Genomic DNA, 20968 nt, shown 5'->3' with positions numbered 1-20968 from the left:
AACAACTTTTCAAACTGAGAGCAGCATCTAACTGTCGGGTTGTTACATGTCCGTACGTCAGAATCCATATTCCAACAGACTCAACTTCTCCAGGATTCAGACAAGACGATGGTGTACCTACATAGGGGTCATTCAGAGTTCCCAGTTAACATGCAGGTCCAAACACAGGCAGCGTCTAGAATTGTGGTGATGGGACCATATAAGATGGTATCGTGATTAAAACCCAATAAGTGGATCATTGTGAATTATAGGGAGAATCAGAAATATCGTCATGAGTGACTTGAAAAAGCTACCTAGCTTGCCCTCATGGTAGAGAAGAGAATAAAATACAGCCTGATTTAAAAAAAGAAGAAGAAAAAATAGGATTAAAAATATGTTTTTTTAAAATCCATTCATCATTTCATATTTGCAGGGAGATTATTGGTTTTCCACTTAAAAGGATGTTGACTAAAAAACAACGGTCTTAGCAGTAATGCAATAAAAAATATTAATTTTTTAACAGAATCTAAAGTGATTCTAGTATGTTTAAGTGTAATTTTAACAGTTCCATGCATGTTTGGATCATTATCAGGAGAATATGGTGAATCGTCTTCATTGTGGCAGGGATGATGGAGATAATGGGAATAATGGTCCCATGTCTAGTGTCAACTACCACTAGACTGTAAAAGGCAATAAAGTGAAAGCGCTGGGGGTATGTCATGGTGCTGGACAGATAATTCAGTTGGATCCTCTTGTGACTTGATGCAGTAGTAGTGTGTTTCCTGTTAGTCACCTGCAGTTCTCAGGACTTTGGCTTTTTCAATCTGCAGCTCTGCTCCCCATTTCTCCAGCAGAGTACCCTCCAGAGTGAGATGCCTGAAGGCCCGACTCAGGTCATCCTGCTGGTCCTCTTTTGGTGTCCCGTCGCTGCATTGGCTAAGCAGTCGGGACGCCAACGCAATGTTGCCTTTCTTCCGGGCAAACTTGACAGCGGTGAGACACAGCTCCATGAGGTGCCCGTCTATGGAGGACGAGTAACCTGGACAAGAATGCATACTTTAAATACAAGCCGTATTGGACATTCAGCCACAGAAGAGCTGTGTTGAGTAACTGCTGAGGCAACGCCAACATTTCCTGTAGCTGCTGCTGTGTAATGCTTTAATCACATTGTCCTATAACTCCTTCACAAGCTCTTCTCCACTCCAGCTGTGAAGTCACCTACTGTAATCAGCACAATAAACACCTGTGATTAAACTGTATCATGCATAAATGGATTGCAGGCAAAGTAAACTGAGGATAAGTATTTCAAGTGGAGATGTTTAAGAGGAAAAAGTATTAAAAAAAAAGGTACAAACAAGAAAAGTCCTTAACTTAGCATTTGTATTGCTGTAGCTCAAAGTACACAGAAGTTAGTTAAGAGTTAAAAAAAATGTACAGAAGAAATAAGACCCAAGTCATATTCCCATTTAATTATAGATAGTTTATTACCAAAAATTATCCTTTTTTTGTATTCTATTTTCAAACCACAAGAGGTTTTATACACTATTATGACCCACTTGTGAGAAAAGTCTTCTGTGTTGGTACAGTGTTTGAATGTTGCTTATTAAAATAATTGACCAAAGTGTTCTGAGGACTAAATCTAATGTCCGTCTTGTTCTAAATCAATAACAAGAAAGTGATCCTGATGCATTTAGCTGAAACAGAGCACGAGACTGGATCATTGAGGATTACCTTTAAGTTTGTGGAGGAGCTGCCTCTGGAACATGGTGTATCTCAGAGCCTGAAGGAAAGGCTGCACATCCTGTTGTTTACAGGAGCTCAGAGCTTCACTGCACAGAGGAATCATACAGTCCTGCAATAAATACAGACAACATACAGGGTGGAATGCAGCCTTTGCTCAGTTCGACAGTGCCTCTTTACCAGCCAAGCTGGGTTCATATCTCGTGTTTTAGCAAAGCATGAGGGTTCAATGTGTTCAATGAAATTCTTGTGTTGCTACACCGAGTCCCATGAAAGTGTACATACTTCCTGTCCAGTGAGGGTGTTCTCCAGTGTGGCAGTGCAGTGGAGCTGCAGGGTGGGCAGAGTGGGCAGGGCATCAGACAGAGTCAGAGTGGACAGACGAAGAGGACCCAAGCAGATACGTCCAGTCTGTTTGAGGCAGCGCACCAATGTACTGGAATATCAGAGCACACGGATTACAGAGATACTGCAGAACTATGATATGTAACACAAAAGATGTTTTCCTGGTTTCAGTGGGGGATGCTTTGAGACCTTCAGGGACCACTTGTTACACAACTCTGGTACTTTGTGTTAACAACCAGAGGTAATAGTGTCAATACTGTCCCTGACCCAACATCCATCCATCCATCCATCCATCCATCCATCGTCTACCGCTTATCCTGTATTCAGGGTCGCGGGGGGGCTGGAGCCGTTCCCAGCTGTCATTGGGCGAAGGCAGGGTACACCCTGGACAGGTCGCCAGTCTATCACAGGGCTAACATATAGAGACAAACAACCATTCACGCTCACATTCACACCTACGGGCAATTTAGAGTCATCAATGAACCTATCCCCATCCTGCATGTCTTTGGACTGTGGGAGGAAGCCGGAGAACCCGGAGAGAACCCACGCTTATACACGGGGAGAACATGCAAACCCCACACAGAAGGAACCCGGATCCCACCTGGGAATCGAACCCGGGACCCTCTTCCCTGACCCAACACTGACACGAAACTCACACAAAACTAAACCTGACCCAACAATGACCCAGGACTGCCTTCCAGGTGTGTATGAATGTGTATGTGTATGCATGCATGTATGTGTTCTGCAAAATGTATACATGCATATATACAGTTTGCGTATGTACATATATTTATGTATGGTATATAATATGAACATGACACATGAAATGATATTATATAATTAATAATAATATGTCATACCGTAGATGACCAAATAATCGCCCGCGTGCAAATACGCGCCTGTGCTCTAATAGCCGCAGGGGTCCGACCTCATTTGGCATAATAAACGCCGGTTCAATTAAACGCCCGGGCGATTAAGTGTTTACCATAGTCTTGCACAGAAAACAAAAGTTTTTTTTTAACAGCACTTCACCGGCTCTCACCTCTTCTGTCAGTCAGCCCCTCCTCTCGCTCCCGCTCTCTCTCTCGCATGCAGGCGCGCGCACACACACACACACAGACACACAAACACAGGCGCGCTAGACTGAGGGATATAGGGATATAGATAAATGCGCTAATGTACAGTGTTGAAATTACCGCGATCGACCCCCCCTTCCGTTATCATTCATAACACTGCTCTGATCAGCTCCCTGTGTCGCGGTAACACAGACAAACTGTCTTTGTATTTATTGTCTGATGTCAATAAAGATGCGTCGGGGGGAAAAAGTAGTTTTGTTCCAGTGGTGCTATGGTGAGGCTCCTTGTTCTTTGCATGATGGTCTGGTGCTGCTCATTGCAAAAATAAATTGTAGCCTGTTGCAAATACGCGCCTGGTTCTTATAAACGCCTGGGCTCCAAGTCGATTTAGCATATTAAACGCCCGGGCTACTAAATGGTCATCTACGGTATATTAAATTAGCATATAAAGGTGCATCCTTTAGAAAATGAAAAACAAAGATTATTTGCTGAATTGTGAAGGGGTAGAATTAAATCAGTTTAAACTTCTTCCTACTCAGTTTCCGACATCAATCATTGTTATGGGAATATGTTTGGTAGTATGCTTTACATTTTCTTTTGCTTAATGATTTAATCCATTTAACTTCTGTTTTGTTTTGTTCACGTCTGAAATACATTTCCATTCATTCATTCACAAACACAAACCAGACAAAGACCAACTAGTTCAATCATGACCCATAAAAGGTAACCTGGACTCCTTCAGGACCCAGTCCTGGTTTCTGTTTCCAGTCCAGGACCTGAAACACATAGGTATCCCTGTGAATACTGACTCTGGATTGGCTGCGGTCCTCTGCTCCTGCTGTTGAATTGCATTTGTCATGGCGCTGACGGCACTGCGAAGGAGCTGCACCTCAATGGCTCTCTGCAGCTCAGTGGGATCTGGACTCATGGAGGGCAGGAGCCTCTTCAGGTCTGAAACACAGACCAGGAAAATGTCGATGCTCTTAGGGATATTTGAAGACATTTTTTAACAGCATTTCTTAAATTTTTTTTTACAAATCTTCCCATTACAGATTTTTTTTTTATTTTGATGAAGAAATACTTGAATACTGTCAACCACACTATCAATCAACTCACACTATCAATCCACGCACACACACACACACACACACTAGGGCTGCACAAAAAATCGTTAAAAAATCGCGATCTCGATTCAAACATACACGTGATCTCATTTCTACACAGAGCGATTCTGAAGCATTTTATATCTCGAGCTGCATCACAAAGCGCCACATTTTTGAAGCGCCCCCAAACGCAGCACTGCCGCTGCCTCCTCCCTCACCCTATGGTAAAGCGTCTTTACAACACGTGATTTAGTGGAGGAAGCCGCCTGCAGTTGAGTGTTTGGAAAGAGAGAAGGTACGTGTCCACAGGCAGCGGTGTTTCCCCGCGTCCCATTCATTGCGCCGGGCTCGACTCGCCGCCTCGGGAACGCTCGCGAACGCTCGCGAAAATCTTCTAAACTGAATGTTGTCGATCTAAAATAAAGACAGATTCAGCAACTGCATAGCTTATTTCTCGCTTAAAATGTTTTCAGAAACACCTTTCGGTGAACTATTTTCGTAGAATAAGAGAAAGTTTCCAAACGAGCCGCCATGTTGGTCTGCGTGAACTCCGGAGCAGACAGGACAGCTGTGAAAGCGATCGTCCAATCAGGTGCAGCCATGAAGTGTGCGCGTGGTTGTATGAAGGAGAGCGCCTGTCAATCATCCTCCTAGTGGCAGCCCACCAAGCGTGCAATACTGGGAAGCGGCGCGTCCACTCGCGTTTAAAATCGCCTCTGTGGACACGTATTAGGTACGTGTCCACAGAGAATTTTTTTTTTTTTACTTTTGTAAAAATTACTTATCTTCCAATGATAGAACTACTACTATGCCTCTGCCAAAGCAACAAACGTTTTTTTGTTTTGTTAAAGTTCATCAGTGCAATAAACATTTTGTGGAAAAAAATCGTGCAAGAGAATCGTGATCTCAATTCTCAGCCAAAAAATCGTGATTCACATTTTTTCCAGAATCGTGCAGCCCTAACACACACACACACACACTATCAATCCCCACACACACACACACACACACACACACACACACACACACACACACACACACACACACACACACACACACACACACACACACACACACACACACACACACACACACACACACACACACACACACACACACACACACACACGCTAAATGTGGATTTACTTTTGAAGTTAGCATGAGGAAACAGAATTAATGTAATCTTCCTGCTATTTAAGTAAGAGGAAGAGGCCCATCGATTCAGAGCACTTGCAACGGTTCAAAAATGATGTCCTAAATGTCTATAGCCACCATTAAAATATGTAAGACTTCCTGACGGTCCACAGGGACCCTGATAGAGTCTGTCCAATGATGGACTCACCCAGTTTGTCCTTGCTGCTGGACAGTGAGCAATCCTCCCCCGGCAGCAGCTCCAGCTGAGCTCCACACTCTACCAGGTCTCCATCCTCAAAGCGACTCAGAGCCTGGATGTAATTGAAGTCCATCCTCAGGTTGATGTTGATTGGACTGCTTGAGTTCAGTTTGAGGGTGTTGACGGTGACCTGCCACTCTTTAACAGAGGCCCAATCACAGAGCGCCACATAGCACTGACACGCCTTGTTGGCAAGGAAGTTGATCACTTCAGGGGAGCACTCACCGGACTTCAGCAGCACAGTCTTCCTGCTGTCACCTGTTGAGGAAACAACAGTGAGCTCTTTGTGCAGCAGTGGGGGCGGAGCTTCAGGCCTTTGTCCAATCCATGGACGACATGCTGGACTCTTCAAACACAAGCAACAGAGCTGCAACCTAACTACATCTGGCTCCTGGTGTGAAGCATTTACAATTAGCTTCCATAATTCAAAGTAAATTTTACAGCTGAGTGTAGCAAGGCTGTGGTAGTGACCTGTCAATCAGCAGGTAGCCCCGCCCCCTAAAGCATCCCCTGCTTTCTGGTCTGCTGGACTCTAAATGGACCATAATGTACTAAATGAACATCATGCTGGTTTGAAGAAGACTTGAAACTAGAGATTGAGACCATAAACTCATGTTTACTGAGACAATACATCAAGAGAGAAGTCGGCTCATTTTCTCGTCGCCCCCTGATGACCAGCAAAGAGAATGACAGTTTAAGGCACTTCAGCATGAACTGGAGGTTGCTGTGTGACCAGCCGTTGAATGTAATGTCAGGTGTTTTGATGAGGAGCCAGGGAAGCTCAGTCTTCTTTGTAGGAAACTGAATTCTGGGTTTATACATTTGGACCATTTTATTATTGAGTAGTAGTATGATGGAGTTACGAGTTTGCTGGTTACCGTTGCTGGCGTGTTTGGGGCTACTGGTGTTGCTGGAGAGTTTGAGCAGACAACATTCAGAGCTTTTGATGCTGCAGTCCATCCCTGTGACAGCAGAGAGCTGGTCCTGATACTCCAGAGCTGCCTTCTCAAACCTACACACAGACGGACAGACGGTTGAGTTGAGTGTTGAGCTGTGAGCATGCGTGTTCAAGGCGGCGTTGCATCTTACCGTCCCTCAGCCTGCAGAGCCACTGAAGACAGCCAGCCCAGCCCCCGACCAGTGGTGGTTAGACACCAGGCTGCCAGACCCTGGATGGCCTCAGGACAACGCAGCTCACACAGAGCCTCCACCAGCAACGTCAGAGGAACCTCCAGCTCTGGACCCTGAGGAGCACAATCATAACATGGTATTAGTCCATGCTTCACACTTGATATTCAGGATTCAAAGTAGAGATGTTCCGACACCATTTTTCCCTCCCGATTCCGATACTCGTGCTGTGGGTATCGGCCGATACCGAGTACCAATAACAGTGTTAAAAAAAAAAAGAAGCAAAAGATCATACTACACCTGCATGACTGTGATATGATTATCATTGTGGTAAGGCCTGGCTCAGGTTAAACCCTTTTAAAAAATGGATGAATACAGCGAATGGAAGCCATTTAAAAAAAAAAAATGTAATAGAACAGTATAAAACAGTAGTGAGCTAACGGAGCTAACCAGTAAATAAATTCCAATTTCTAATAAATTACATGGTATCGGATCAGTGCCTGGACTCCAGTACTCGCAGATACCGATGCCAGCATTTTCGGCAGTATCTGAGGCATTTCCGATACTGGTATCGGAATCGGAACAACTCTAATTCAAAGGGTTTATTATCATACCGTATGCACAGTAAAGAAACGTGCTTTTCTTTGTTTCCTCCACAGAATGTCAAACAATGTAAAAAAATAGATAAATAGTACAAAAACAAAGGAATTTAAAATGGCAGCATATCACACAAATAAAACCAGAGCCAACATCAGGGTAGTCCCAGTGTGTGCGTGCCTCCTCTCTGTGCTGTAACAGGAGGTTTCAAAGTGGGTGTAGAAGGTGTTGAGGTCATCCGACTGTCTGGGGAGCTGGTGGTGCTGTAGTCTGTGATGAGAGTAACACAGCAGGGCCGTGCATGCAGGGAAGCTACAAAGGAGATCTTACTCACCTCAAAGAAACAAAGGGATGCGCCAATACCAATGTTCAAAATAACAGGAGGATTTTGTTGTTATTTATGTGGCATGGAAGCAAAAAATAACAGATTCCTCTGTAACCAAGGAAAGGAGAGCCCTCGATACGCTGCCATTCACAGTTTATAAAGAACTTTGGTTAGTGGCGTAACGCAGCAACGGTGTCTCTGTTTCCAGAAGCATCCCGGCTTTGTGGAACCAGAGTGCTGTGCATCATATACATGGTACTGAAACATACATGTTGCTAACGGTATCCACGATAAAACCCTCTATCATCTCATCGTTAGATAAACATGGATCGATAGATCACTGGTGTGCCAGTACTGACCTGGGTGCTGTTGTTTCTGATTTCTGTCAGCAGGTCGAATCCATGGCGAATGGTGACAGCAGGCTGTCCAGAAAGAAGACCCACTCTCATGAGTGCCAGGCGGATTCTGGTCAGCCAGTCTTGGCAGGTCTGACGGTTGGTGTAGAAGAATGTCCTAATGCCCTGAGACAGAGATACGTCACGTTACCATCGAGAACCCCTTTAAACTGAGTCCCCTGATCGTCAGACAGATTTAAGCTGCTCACCTTGGGCGGGGCGGTGAGAGCATTGGCGCAGCCCTCGTAGGCATTGTACATCAGCTTCTCCAGGTTCTCCACGTACTGAAGCAGTAGAGCCAGGCGGAGCTGGTTGGAGTGGTGACCATCGCCGTCACCTCCAGCACCGGCCCACGCTCCCACATCCTGGTCTGGGTTCAGACTGTGTGCCGCCAGGCTCCGGATCATACCTGGAACACACATAAAGAGTGTTAATTGTCAATGCAAAACATTCAAATCATTATTCTTGAAGTTTTGGGGGGTATTTATTTGCATACCGGCATAAAATGCATTCTGAGGTGTGGCCATTTAGAAACTGTGGACAAGCTACATGTCCATGTCTGTTATTCAATATACAAAAACCCAAATTAAAATGAATAATTTTGACGATTTTAATTCTAAAAACTCTTATGTCACTCTTTGAAAGCTTTATGGTAGGCAACTGGACTTGCTTCCGATTTTTGAAGACATTTGCCTTATCCACTTGCCTACCATAAAGCTCCATAGATTGGACATCCTGCATCATCAGGACCAACGTTGGTGTCAAGTTAAAAGTAGTATTTTTCCAAATGTTATAACATCATATATTTATTTTTCAGAAAATGTTATATTTTTTCCATACATGTAGTAAGTAGTCAATCACCCAATGTATGTATCTTAAAACAGACAGATGAGGGCAGCAAGAGGTGATATGTCGGGTGCCAGGGGAAAGATGCGATACACGTAAAGAAGCTGTTATTCACTTCCATTTTCATGAGTGAGCAAAAGAGGCCTGCTGTGTGAAACGGGGAGACATCAGTGAAAAGAGAGAGAGAGAGACACACACACAGACACACACTCACTCACTCACTTAAGGGTCCCCCTAAGGTCTGAGCCCTCAAGGTTGAGGTGAGACAGGCTTTTGTTGTTGTTCACTTTTAAGTTAAAACAGCTTCAATAAGCTAATTAAAGTTAACTGGTTGATGAATATACCAAGTGTTCAACCAGCCATCTGACTTTGTTTTGAAGTCGACCATCGGAAAACGGATAACGAGTCGTTTCCCGTTTTTCGCTTCAAAATAAAAGAACAAAAAACGGAAAATGACTTGTATCCCGTTATTCATTTTAAAATCAGAAAACGAGAAACGGAAAACGACTGTGTTCATGAATGGGAATCAAGGATGAAATAACAGTAGGCCTACCATTTTTCATCGCTTTGGTCTCCTGCTAGGCTTTTCCCGAGAGGAATGTGAGCCGGTAAAGCCACAGCGGACCAGCCATCTCATTTTATCTTTTATTTTTTCTTCCAACTGGGTGAAAGTCACATAAAGCACAGCTAATCATAACTCCACACTATGTTAATTAATCGCCGTTGTTAGCAGGCTCCATGAGCTGGACACCGACTCACGGAGCGGCTCCCGGTCGTGTTTAAAACAGTAGGTTTACTTCAAAATGCGAGCGTCAGACGCTGTCAGAGCGTTTATGAACAGTGTTTTAGAGCTCCCCCTAAATGTCTCCAAGTAGGCTTTCAGGTAATTCGAACCATGCAGTGATACAGCTTCACAGTTCACACTAATGGGCCTTTTGTTCATTAATCACACATCTGGACACATCTGAACGGATAAAATATACTAATTATACTAATAATAAATAATTATTAAATTATTAAATGCTCACATACGATATCAAAGATAATGATGGCGGACTATGACTGCTACAGAGATCACAGCAAATGAAAGCTAACGTTAATTGCCGATAGAAAGAAAGCAGGACACCAAGACATTACTTCAGCTTACTCTCTGGCGCTGCCTCAGGCGGCAGCTTGTAGCTGCAGCTCCCGTCGTGTTTTTCTTAACTTTGTTTATTTGTTGGTTTTAGTCTTTCGTTTGTTTTTCAAATAATTACAATCCGTGCATTAACGTTGAGACAATGACTGGAGTGAGTTTTGTTCCTTTTCTCCGCGTTACTTCTTTTACTTTTTGTAACAGAGAACTTTGCCGGTAGTAGAGAGGGCATTGTTTACACACGTGAACAGCTGATTGCGCTGTGTAAGCCTGTGCTGCTGCCCGGAGACAGACCTGCGGTCCCGCAGGAGTTAAGGAGGAGACGCCTGGGTTGCAGGGCTGGAACCAAACGGAGGGAGAAAAGAAGAAGACAAGCCAACGGACCCAATGCTTGTGGCATCTGTGGCATTTTGCTGTGAGACAAAACTGCACATTTCAGAGTGGCCTTTTATTGTGGGCAGTATAAGGTACACCTGTGCACTAATCATGATGTCAGATCAGCATCTTGATGTGGCACACCTGTGAGGTGGGATGGATTATCTCAGCAAAGCAGAAGTGCTCACTATCACACATTTAGACAGATTTGTGAACAATGTTTGAGAGAAATGGTAATATTGTGTATCTGGAATGAATTTTAGATCTTTAAGTCCATCTCATGAAAAATGGGAGCAAAAACAAAAGTGTTGCGTTTATATTTTTGTTGAGTGTATATTAGGGCTGTCAAAGTTAACGCAACATCCTCTTAACGCCGTAAAAAAATGTTAACGCGCGATAACGCTCGGTATTTAAAAAAAACAAAAAAAAACAAGCATTGTATGATTTAAGGCCGTCGGTGGCACCAGTAGTCTTGATCCAGAGGGAGGCAGAAGAAGAAGAAGCAGGACTGGCGCCACTACGGGACAAAGGAGGAAGCGAAGAAATGGAGAAAGGACTTGTGAACGGCAAATTCACCTTCAAAAGACTGCCGGATGGTTCAGTCGATAGGACCAAAGTTATCTGCGCGTACTGTGGGTATGAAATGAGCTACCATAGAAGTACGTCCAGTCTGAGATATCACTTGCAAGCCAAACACACGGCAGATGCAGATAGCCCGCCGCCGCCCCCTCAGCCAAAACAGACGACCCTGGATACATTTCAAACAAGGCGCCTTGACAAGTCTACAAGCAACCAGCTCACAACAGCGATAGCGAAATGGGTGGCTACAGCTTGCAGGCCGATTAACATTGTGGAGGATGATGATCTGCTTGAAATAATTCGTATAGCATCCAACGACAGCACATATAACCTGCCTTCCAGGGGAACTACCGTTGGTAAGATAGTACCTTAATGTGTTTTTTTTTAAAAATACATTAAGGTACATTTAGAAGAAAAAAAATGTGCCAAAAAAATGTACACACGCACACACGGCAGGGGGCCATATGCATTTTTTTTTTTTTTTTTTTTTAATCTATGGCATAACCTTGGCTAATCAACCTTTTACACCTAGCATGAATTTACTTGTGTGCAAAACTATGACACATTGAGAACTGAACCTGGAAAATTCATCAGAGTCATGTCATCCTCCCTGACGGCCAGTCTCTTTGCACCTCTGAAAAAAATATAACTGTCCATGGCTATGTCCGAAAGATGGATTTTATGGATTGTTCTTCGTCTTCAAATTCATCGTCATTAAATATTTGTCGTGCAGATTTAAATTTGTTGTGGCGCCACAAGACATGCCACTTGACCTCCTGGCTGTTATAAAATCTGAACATTCAGATAAAGACATTGAAATCGGTCTTCGGATCAGATTAAGTGTTTTCGCGGCATAACACGCCGCCTTCCGGGTCATTAAAAAAAGACGTACGGCAAAATCTGGAATGAAAAATGGCACTGTTATTTCATCCCCGATTCCCATTCATGAACACAGAGTCGTTTTCCGTTTCTCGTTTTAAAGCTAACGTTAATTGCCGATAGAAATTAAGCAGGACACCAAGACATTACTTCAGATCAAGTGTTTTAGCGGCATAACACGGCGCCTTCCGGGTCATTAAAAAAGACGTACGGCAAAATCTGGAATGAAAAATTGCACTGTTATTTCATCCCCGATTCCCATTCATGAACATGGTATCCGTTTCTCGTTTTTTAGGTTCTTTCATTTTGAAGTGAAAACCGGGAAACGACTCGTTATCCATTTTCCGATTGTCGACTTCAAAACGAAAGTCGGATGGCCGCAACGTACATGGACCATACGCGGACCATAATACTTATGCAAATGATTTGCATAAGCCTGAACTCCTCTGCACGATGATAGGAGATTCGAAGGGGGGGGCGTTTCGCAACACAGCGCTGAGAGCCGACGGCGCGGACAGAGAAAGCAGACAGAGAGCGCCAACCAGAGAGACCCACAGAGAGCAAGGACAGACCGACAGTAGGACTGACAGCAGCATGGACTGGCACGGACCGACAGCGCGCACGGACCCACAGCGCGCACAGACCCACAGCACGCACGGAGAGTGTGGACCAACATCATGGACAGACAGCGCGGGAGAGTGCGACCAACAGACCCATAGCGTGCACTGAGAGCACGCACTCGCACGGAGAGCAAGGGCAGACAGCGCTCACAGAGAGCATGCAAGGAGAGCACGGGCAGACAGCACGCACGAACCCACAGCGTGCACGGAGAGTGCAGCCTAACTTAACGGTCATGGCGCTGGGTGATCCGGCTGGTGCTCCGTGAATAAATCCCTGTGAAGCTGGAGATAATCCTCCCTCTGTCTCACGCGCTGTGGTGAGTCTTCACTGCTGAACCGGAACCCGGGGGCGTGAGTCCGACAGAGCACAGTGCACGGCGGTCCGGGTCTGGTCTCTTGCGTTTCATTTTTACGGCTACGGTCCGTGTTAGCTTCTATGTGTGTGCTAACCACTTCACATCGGGCTGCTTCAGTAACGAGGGTCAGTACAAAGCTGACTTTGCCTTGACACTGACCCTAGTAAAAGTATCTGTCCCCACAACACGGGCCCCAGCAACTTCACCTGAGCCACATAGGCGAGCCATAGCGGTACATCCACGTAAACATTGCCGCATGCTGCAGCGTAGCAGCATCGTCTCCGTCTCTCCGAGTAGGCGATGACAGACGGAGTTCATTAGCATTTAAAGGTGCAGACACAGAAACAGCATGTTCTCAGAAGAGCTCATTTGAGCAACCTTTAGACAGCTGAAATTCAGGACCACAGATGGGTTTGGGGCAATGCATATCGAATACAGTGTTGTTGGACCTCTGACAGCTGTGTGAAATTGATGAAAACAGTATAATATGTGACCTTTAATGTATCTCATGTGCTGTCCTCTTACCTTTGTAGCCTAGCAACAAACGTGACGTCACAACACGAACATTTGTCTGCAGAAATGCGGACTTATGTCAAGTGAGCCGAAAAGGCTCAAAATGACTGCGGTAGAGTCGGCAAGCACTCAATGATTTGAAAATGGGATGGAACTAAACCCTCACACTTTGAGGTGCGTTCACGTAAAGTCAGTGAGGGTTTTGGGCTGTTTGGATTAAACTTGAGAGTGGAGATAAGGATTGGGGCACTATGAAGACAAACCTTCGATGGTCTGGAAGGTGTCCTGAGCTCGGCCGAGCGGCGTTCGGAGTTTGGATAGCACGGTGAACTGTGCAGCCTCCCACACCGCCCACTGCCACAGCACTGCCTCGGTTTTCAACAGCACTCGTGGGACCACATTGGGTCTGCTGCCATCCACGCCTCCTCGGCCATCACGCTTCTCCAGACGCTGGCAGCTGTAGTACAGACGCTCTAGCCACGGATCCTTGCTGTGGATAGACAGGAAGCATTAATAACACAGTACTACATTCATCAGAAGTATAATCTGCATTAATAAAAGTAGTAGAAACATGTTACAAAAATATTGCAAGTCATTCAAATTACAAGTGTCTTGTTTTGGCTGTGGAGAAAAAACATAATCAGTGTATTTTAAATATGTCCACCTAAAATAAAATGTGGAATCAAATTACCATTCTTACAATTAATATTTAATATAGGCCCCACACAGAATTATTGTTTTCTAAAAGGTTCACAACAAGTTTTTTTCAGCCTTTTAATTTGTCAAATGGTATGCTGCTATACAGCCCTGGTAATCTCTACAGCGTAGACACGTACCCTCCACGGTGCAGGACTCCATATAAAATGAAGCTGATGAGGTCGCTGAAGTCTTGGGGGTGGAAGGTGCTGCTTGGTGCTCGGCTCATGTGGTGGCGGATGGCCAGTGAGATCTCCCTCATCTCAGGGTGGCTGTGGTTACTGTGGACAGACAAAAAACATCATATATACCAGATGTCCAACAGATGTGGAGAATAGATCCACATTCCCGTAGATGTGGTGCAATAAGATTCACCTTAAAGCCACATCCAAGGGGATTGTCCTGAGCAGCTTGCCATAGGCCTGCCTCACCCTGACTGCTGAGTGGACCAACTGGACTCTGGACACATCCACACACCTTATGGACAGTAGAGAGCAGTCAAAAACATGTCTACTTTACTGATCCAAAGTTTAACACTGGAAGCTCATGATGTTCACCTCTGCAGTAGCTCAGTGGACAGAGATGAAGACAGAACCTGTAAACTATGGCAGGTCTGGAGGCAGATACTCTGGTCTTCATTCAAACCTGTCCAGAGAAGACACAAAGGAAAAACAATGAATAACATGAAAAGGTGTAGCCTGTTTGCCTTCTTGATCAAATACAATAGAAGACATCCCCCGTAGCCCAGGGGAGTCCAATCTTATCCAAGAAGGGTTTTTGTGCTGGGCCAAAACCAAAACCTGCACCCACACTGGCCCTTCTTGGATAAGATTGGATGTCTTCTTGAACAACATGAGAAGACAAAGACGTAGCCCGTCTCCCTTCTTGAAGGTAGTGGCCTCACCATTAGCCAGCAGGCCCCTACAGAACTTGTTGAAGGAGGGCAGAGAGAAGAGAGGACTGTAGGTGTCAGACTTCTTCATCAGCACAGAGATCTCCTGAGCCCAGGTCAACAGCAGCCTCCTGACAAACCAAAAATAAAGGAATGGTTGGGTTTAATGTACACAAACATGAGCTACTGACTTATGTCTTGGCTGACATGAATAGATCTGAAAAAAGGTGCTAAAGATATTTTATCATACATCCCTTTGTTATATCGATCTACCACTCAACTTTCAGGCTCACCAATGTTATTATTTTTCCAAGCTCTTGGACATCGTCATTTTCAGTTTTTTTTAAGTGGTGTATAAAAATGTTTTGTGAATACTTGAATGTGCAAGACTAATAAAAGGAGAGTTAATGGTGCCACGTGCTGTAAACTGAAATGTAAACCACCCATCTTCTCAACTCTACTGCCAAATGTGCAAACAGCAGCAGACCCAGACCCTTTTTAACCAGTTTTTCCTCCAACACCCAGGAACCATTTGTATGACTGTGAAGATATGATGTCGACGATTGGTGGAGGTATGTTGTTGATCAAGTTGATTCTTTGTTAGAGAAGAAAATAAATACTTTCCCTGAGAATCACGATCTCAATTCTGAGAAAGTCTTGTCTCGTGTTGTTGATGTTCTGACTCAGACAGTAACAGGCTGTGTAATTGTAACTGTAACATCGCTGTTGTGAAGCCCAACAGCAATTCCTACTGTATCGAAGAGGATCAGTCAGAGGGACAGTTACCTCACTCAGTGGACAGGTAATGGGACAGCTTTCCATGTGGACTACCTTGTTGTTGTTGTTGTTGTGCATTGATGAAACTATGCCAGTACTAGGGTCGTCACAAGAACCGATACTTCGGTACCAATTCGATGCCGACACGAAAAAAATATTTCGATACTTGCTTTTTTCTGGTATCGTCAGAACCGAATATATAACTTTTCACTCGGTGAGCCGTGTCGATTCTTGGCGGAACTGACGGGGGCAGTATACGCGTGTGAGCAGCACAGAGCAGTAAGCGGCGCTGAAGAAGAAAACTTGCCGTCTTCGAAAAAAATGGCTTCAGCAGGTGGGAGCGAAAGCACAACACGTCGGCTCGTCGACAAGACAGTTGCGAAGAGTCGCGTGTGGAAATATTTTGCATTCGAGGCGAATGAATCCGGAGCAATTCTTGATTCAAACAAGCCGACATGCAAAAAGTGCCTCAGAAGTTTTCAGACCAAAAGGAGGAAGCACGTCAAACCTGGCCAAACACCTCGGCTATAGACCACTGCTGTTCTTTTTTTAATGTAAAATAGTTGACTATTGTTATTTATGACCATATTTATAAGCACAGTATTGTTTGTTTTTATACTGGATGGCTATAGGTCTGTTGGCAGCTGGTACTGCAATTTCAATTCTGTGCAAAAAGATCTTAAAGCACAGTGGTGTTAAATACTTGACAGTTTGAAGCAGTTTTCAATAAATGAGTGAATTTAAAAGTACATGGGTCCTGTTTTTTTTTTTTTTTTTTAATTGTGGTATCGAATTAGTATCGAGAATCGTGGAAATTCACAGGTATTGGTATCGACTACTAAAATTCTGGTATCGTGACAACCCTAGCCAGTACTGATAATATAACTGTTATATACATGTCCTGTTCCAACGATAAGTTCATTGTTGAGATGATAAAGAACCTGGCTTCTGGGTAGAGGTGCTCCTTTGCCAGCAGACCTCCCAGCAGACTCAGCAGTGTGCTGAAATGTTTCTTTGTTGCTGTGGTGACGGTGCTGATGACAGCACCATCGAACAAGGAGGGAGAAGATGACAGGCTGGATGAGATGAAGTGATCGTGTCTGGACAAACAGAAGAAAGAGGCCAGTGTTATTGTCTTTCAATGCATTATCTTAACAGTCCAATGTGTAGCAGAAATGGAATATTCAGAATTATGCTTTCATTCAACCAAGGTGTTTTTGTTAACTTAGAATAGTGCACTGCACTTGGGTCTAGGGCTGAGTGATTTTATCGATTCTGCGATATAAATCGATATTTTGTTTCCACAGAAAGTATAGATTTTTTAGCCACGAGTATCGATACATTAAGTCCCATTCAAATCCCCCTGGCACTCTGCTCGCTGCGCCGAGAGACGACGCGTCTGGTCTGAACTGCACTATCGGTTAACAAAGGCGCCGAAAGGAAGCGTGCTTCGTTCGCGGTGCTTCAGCGGCCGCCCGGTTCACGCCGGCATGACGCCAGGTTCACACGAGCTGCTGCAAAGCGTCACGGCCACGGAAATCACACATGATCCGCTGCCCCCCAGCTGATATTCATTCAAAGCTATTTTTTTCATCGTGGGTAAGTAAATAACCTCATGAAATTAATAAACTGCATCGGCTCGGCCCACAGTGCTCAGCAGCAGAGAGGTGACGAGACTAGAGCCGAGCTGTGTTGTGTAGTGGAGAGGGACCAACACGCGCTATGCGCTATTACGCACACACGCGCGATCGTCCTCTCAAATGTGGCTGCGTCTCTCCAGGTCACTGTGTGAGCGAAAGAAAAGCTCTGAATTGCTTGGGCAGACGTTGTTTGGTGTCACCCGCTGAAATTTAAATATCTAGCCCACCTTCATAAAAAGTACGCACAGTGCATACAGGATTCCGGCTGGCAGCGCCACTGTGTGTGTGTGTGTGCTTTGTAAGTTACAGTTTGCACTTAAATAAATGTAACTTATTTTCTCACCACATATTTGATTTATTTTGTCCAGCATTTGCAAGCTGGAGACTCTGTCAGGTCAGAGCCATATATTGTGTAATTGATTCTTTCAGTTGATATTAATTCAATCGGAGTAAATGGAACACTCACAAGATGTCACCAAAATCACACTGTACCTTTTAAATCTTTCAGAAAATGATGTAAGTGTATCGAATTATATCGAATCGTATCGTTGACTGAATATCGTGATTTATATCGTATCGTGAGCTGAATATCGAATATCGTATCGTATCGTGAGATTAGTGTATCGCTACAGCCCTACTTGGGTCTGCAGGGCTCCAGACTGCGACCAAATGGTCGCATTTTGCGACTTAAATCTGTGACAGTGCGAGTACATTTTTAATCTACTCGCGCATGCGCGACCAGTAAATTTGCTGTTTTTTTTTTTATTTTATTTTTTTTATATTTTTTGTTGCTGACAAACTTACAGCCCACTAGTTGGCGGTAATGCAAAAATGAGCTGGTTTGCCAACCGACATTAACTCCAAAAGAAGAAGAAAGGAGACGGCTGGCCAATGTGCGTGAGAGCGGGGGGGCGAATGACCACTGTGATAGGCTAATATGTGAAAAGAGGCGGTTCTTTGGGGTTATCGCGCCACAGATTTCACATACCGGCATCAAAACAATGGACAATGGCGGCGAAGCGGACTATCAGCTTGTACTTTCTACCCAGTTGTGTTAAGGCGGGTCCACATCGCACCGACTGCCCAACTCGCGTCGGTAAATGAAGTCGGGCTACTTAATATGGCCGACTCGAATGGCGGATTACACATTTGAATCGGCTGAAATGAACGCCGACGTGGGCCGATTCGAGCGACCACACCAATGAGACTCATGTCACGGATGTCGACTCTCTCAAAGACGCCGATTTTCGGTCCGGTGTGGACCCGCCTTTAAACATAATGTTCCGGAGGACACAAACGTCGAGAATGAGTCCGACTCAGACTGTGAGGAGACGGTCGTGGCGAAAAAAGCCAGGAAATTCAGCTTTCGCGACGAGTGGCTCCGCGAGTTCACCTGGCTGAGGTATTTCAGGCAGACGAATTCAATGAACTGCAAATTCTGCTGTCGATACCCACAACATGCGGGGAACACACAATTTGCCGACAAGACTGGCACTACACAATTAAAACATGACACATTGACCAAACACAGTGCCAGTCTGAAACATAAAATGTGCCGCGACCTGTGCAATGACAGTGCAACTCCATTTATCAGTAATACAGTGAAAATTATAGGAAAACTTTGCAAGTCGATTTCGGTGTGCGCTCCTAAATTTTCTGCTTGCGCCCCTAAAATTTTAAGTTAGGGGCCACTGTGCTCCTAGTGAAAAATGTTAGTCTGGAGCCCTGGTCTGTTTGTCACCAACAAGCATTAAAAGTGACATTTACTTAGTAACTAAACCCCCAAACCACTTTTTCCAGCTTATATCAATGAATCAATCAGTGAGTGTATTAGCTGGTGAAGTGACAGTACAGTAAAGGTGTGTATATTACCTGGTGCAGTGGGAGTAGAGGGTGTAGAGGACAGCATACTGGATGGCTGGGTAGTAGACTGCCAACTCAGAGTGGACCAGCATCAGATTGTGACTGAGCAGAGCAAAGACCGTAGGAGACAACGCCCACATCTAAACAGAGGAGACACTTCACCATGAAAACAGCAGCTCATCTTCTCCTGATGCCACATACAGACAAATAAAAGGAGACGGGACCCAGACGGCTGTGTAGTTTACAACCGGTTACACTGCAAGAAAATCTCTACACATTCAAATTCTATTAGTATCAAAATAACTTCCACAATACTACTCAAACAGTATAGACATAGTCATGGCCCACTTAAAGAGTACAATCCAAACAAAGTAACAAAGCTCCCATGTTCTCTGTATATTGTTGTTTGAATAGAAAGATAAATCACAATGCGTCTGCACCACAGTGTTTCCCACAGAATCAGATTCTATTTGTGGTGGTAGCCTCCCCGGGGACAACTAATTGAACAATACAGCTCCATTGCTTCACTTTGTGTCATAAGTGAAAAACATACAGTGAGTGCTTGATTGCTACACTTTTTAAAATGACTGAAAAATATATACAGTTAATGTTCCATTGCTACACTTTAAGTGACCGCTCCAGAGCCTACGTTAGATTAGATTAGATTCAAAGTTATTGTCACTAGCAGAGTACAGGTACAGAACCAATGAAATGCAGTTGATGTCTAACTTTGCAGTTACGTACCAGACAGAGATGCAATTTGTAAGTATGCTCTCAGTGGAACAGCGGTAGAAGTTTGATTCCTTGGACAAAGCTGCGCTTTATTAAGGGTCCGTAGGAAGTGAACGTGCTGATGCTTACTTTCACCCAACCAACAATGGCTTGTTCCGTTTATTTTAGTGTATTTATATATTGTGTTTTACAGATAGGATTTCTATACTATGGGTGGTATTGATTCAAGTGACTCAAGTCACCCGGATCAGTTTGGTGATTGACCCAGAGATCCGTGAGTCAGGACACAGACTCGGATTTACCACTAGTATTTACTCGGCAGGGAGGCGTTTCCCCATTGCAGCACGTGAACACATGCTGTGTTCAAGTTCTCCTCTAATGCTTCGAACCGTGCATGGCCTACCGAATGGTTCAATATTATATTCAATATTATAATGAGAACCCTGGCATCCCTACTAGAGATGGATCTAGAGATGGATCTAGAGATGAACTAGCTGTGGAAATAGGGGTGGATCTAGAGATGGATCTAGAGAAGGAACTACAGACGGAACTAGAGATGGATCTAGAGACAGAACTAGGGGTGGAACTAGGGGTGGATCTAGAGACAGAACCAGAGACGGATCTAGAGATGGAACTACAGACAGAACTAGGAATGGATCTAGAGACAGAACTAGAGATGGATCTAGAGTTGGTACTACAGACGGAACTAGGGATGGCTCTAGAGACGGAACTACAGATGGAACTACAGACAGAACTAGGAATGGATCTAGAGACAGAACTAGAGATGGAACTACAGACAGAACTAGGAATGGATATAGAGATGGATCTAGAGATGGTTACCAACATTGCCTTTTCCAGCATGATGGAGCACCTTGCCATAATGCAAAAGTGATAACTAAGAGGCTCGCGGAACAAAAAAATCTACATTTTGGGTCCATAGTCAGGAAACTCAAACAAAGTCTGATGTAGGGTTGCACGGTATAC

The 20968-nt window shown here is 44.4% G+C and overlaps 1 protein-coding gene across 2 annotated transcripts in view; it reads right to left on the bottom strand.

The window, feature by feature from the left end:
* smg1 (SMG1 nonsense mediated mRNA decay associated PI3K related kinase) overlaps positions 1–20968 on the bottom strand; it is a 117600-nt gene that overhangs the window by 68076 nt on the left and 28556 nt on the right. For both annotated transcript variants that reach the window (XM_084036205.1, XM_084036206.1), the window contains exons 14-29: positions 19262–19392; positions 16691–16849; positions 14985–15103; positions 14638–14725; positions 14456–14557; positions 14221–14361; positions 13648–13874; positions 8291–8490; positions 8046–8207; positions 6726–6880; positions 6515–6648; positions 5586–5894; positions 3950–4091; positions 2005–2155; positions 1711–1831; positions 773–1018 (exon numbers count right to left, since the gene is read on the bottom strand). In XM_084036205.1, coding sequence (XP_083892331.1) covers positions 773–1018; positions 1711–1831; positions 2005–2155; positions 3950–4091; positions 5586–5894; positions 6515–6648; positions 6726–6880; positions 8046–8207; positions 8291–8490; positions 13648–13874; positions 14221–14361; positions 14456–14557; positions 14638–14725; positions 14985–15103; positions 16691–16849; positions 19262–19392 — 2587 coding nt within the window. The remainder of the gene's footprint in view (positions 1–772; positions 1019–1710; positions 1832–2004; positions 2156–3949; positions 4092–5585; positions 5895–6514; positions 6649–6725; positions 6881–8045; positions 8208–8290; positions 8491–13647; positions 13875–14220; positions 14362–14455; positions 14558–14637; positions 14726–14984; positions 15104–16690; positions 16850–19261; positions 19393–20968) is intronic.

The sequence above is a fragment of the Eutrigla gurnardus genome, assembly GCF_963514095.1.
Source record: "Eutrigla gurnardus genome assembly, chromosome: 20".
Taxonomy (NCBI): Eukaryota; Metazoa; Chordata; class Actinopteri; order Perciformes; family Triglidae; genus Eutrigla; species Eutrigla gurnardus.
The sequence above is the reverse complement of the archived record's forward strand: the minus strand, read 5'-3'. Positions and strand labels throughout refer to the sequence as shown.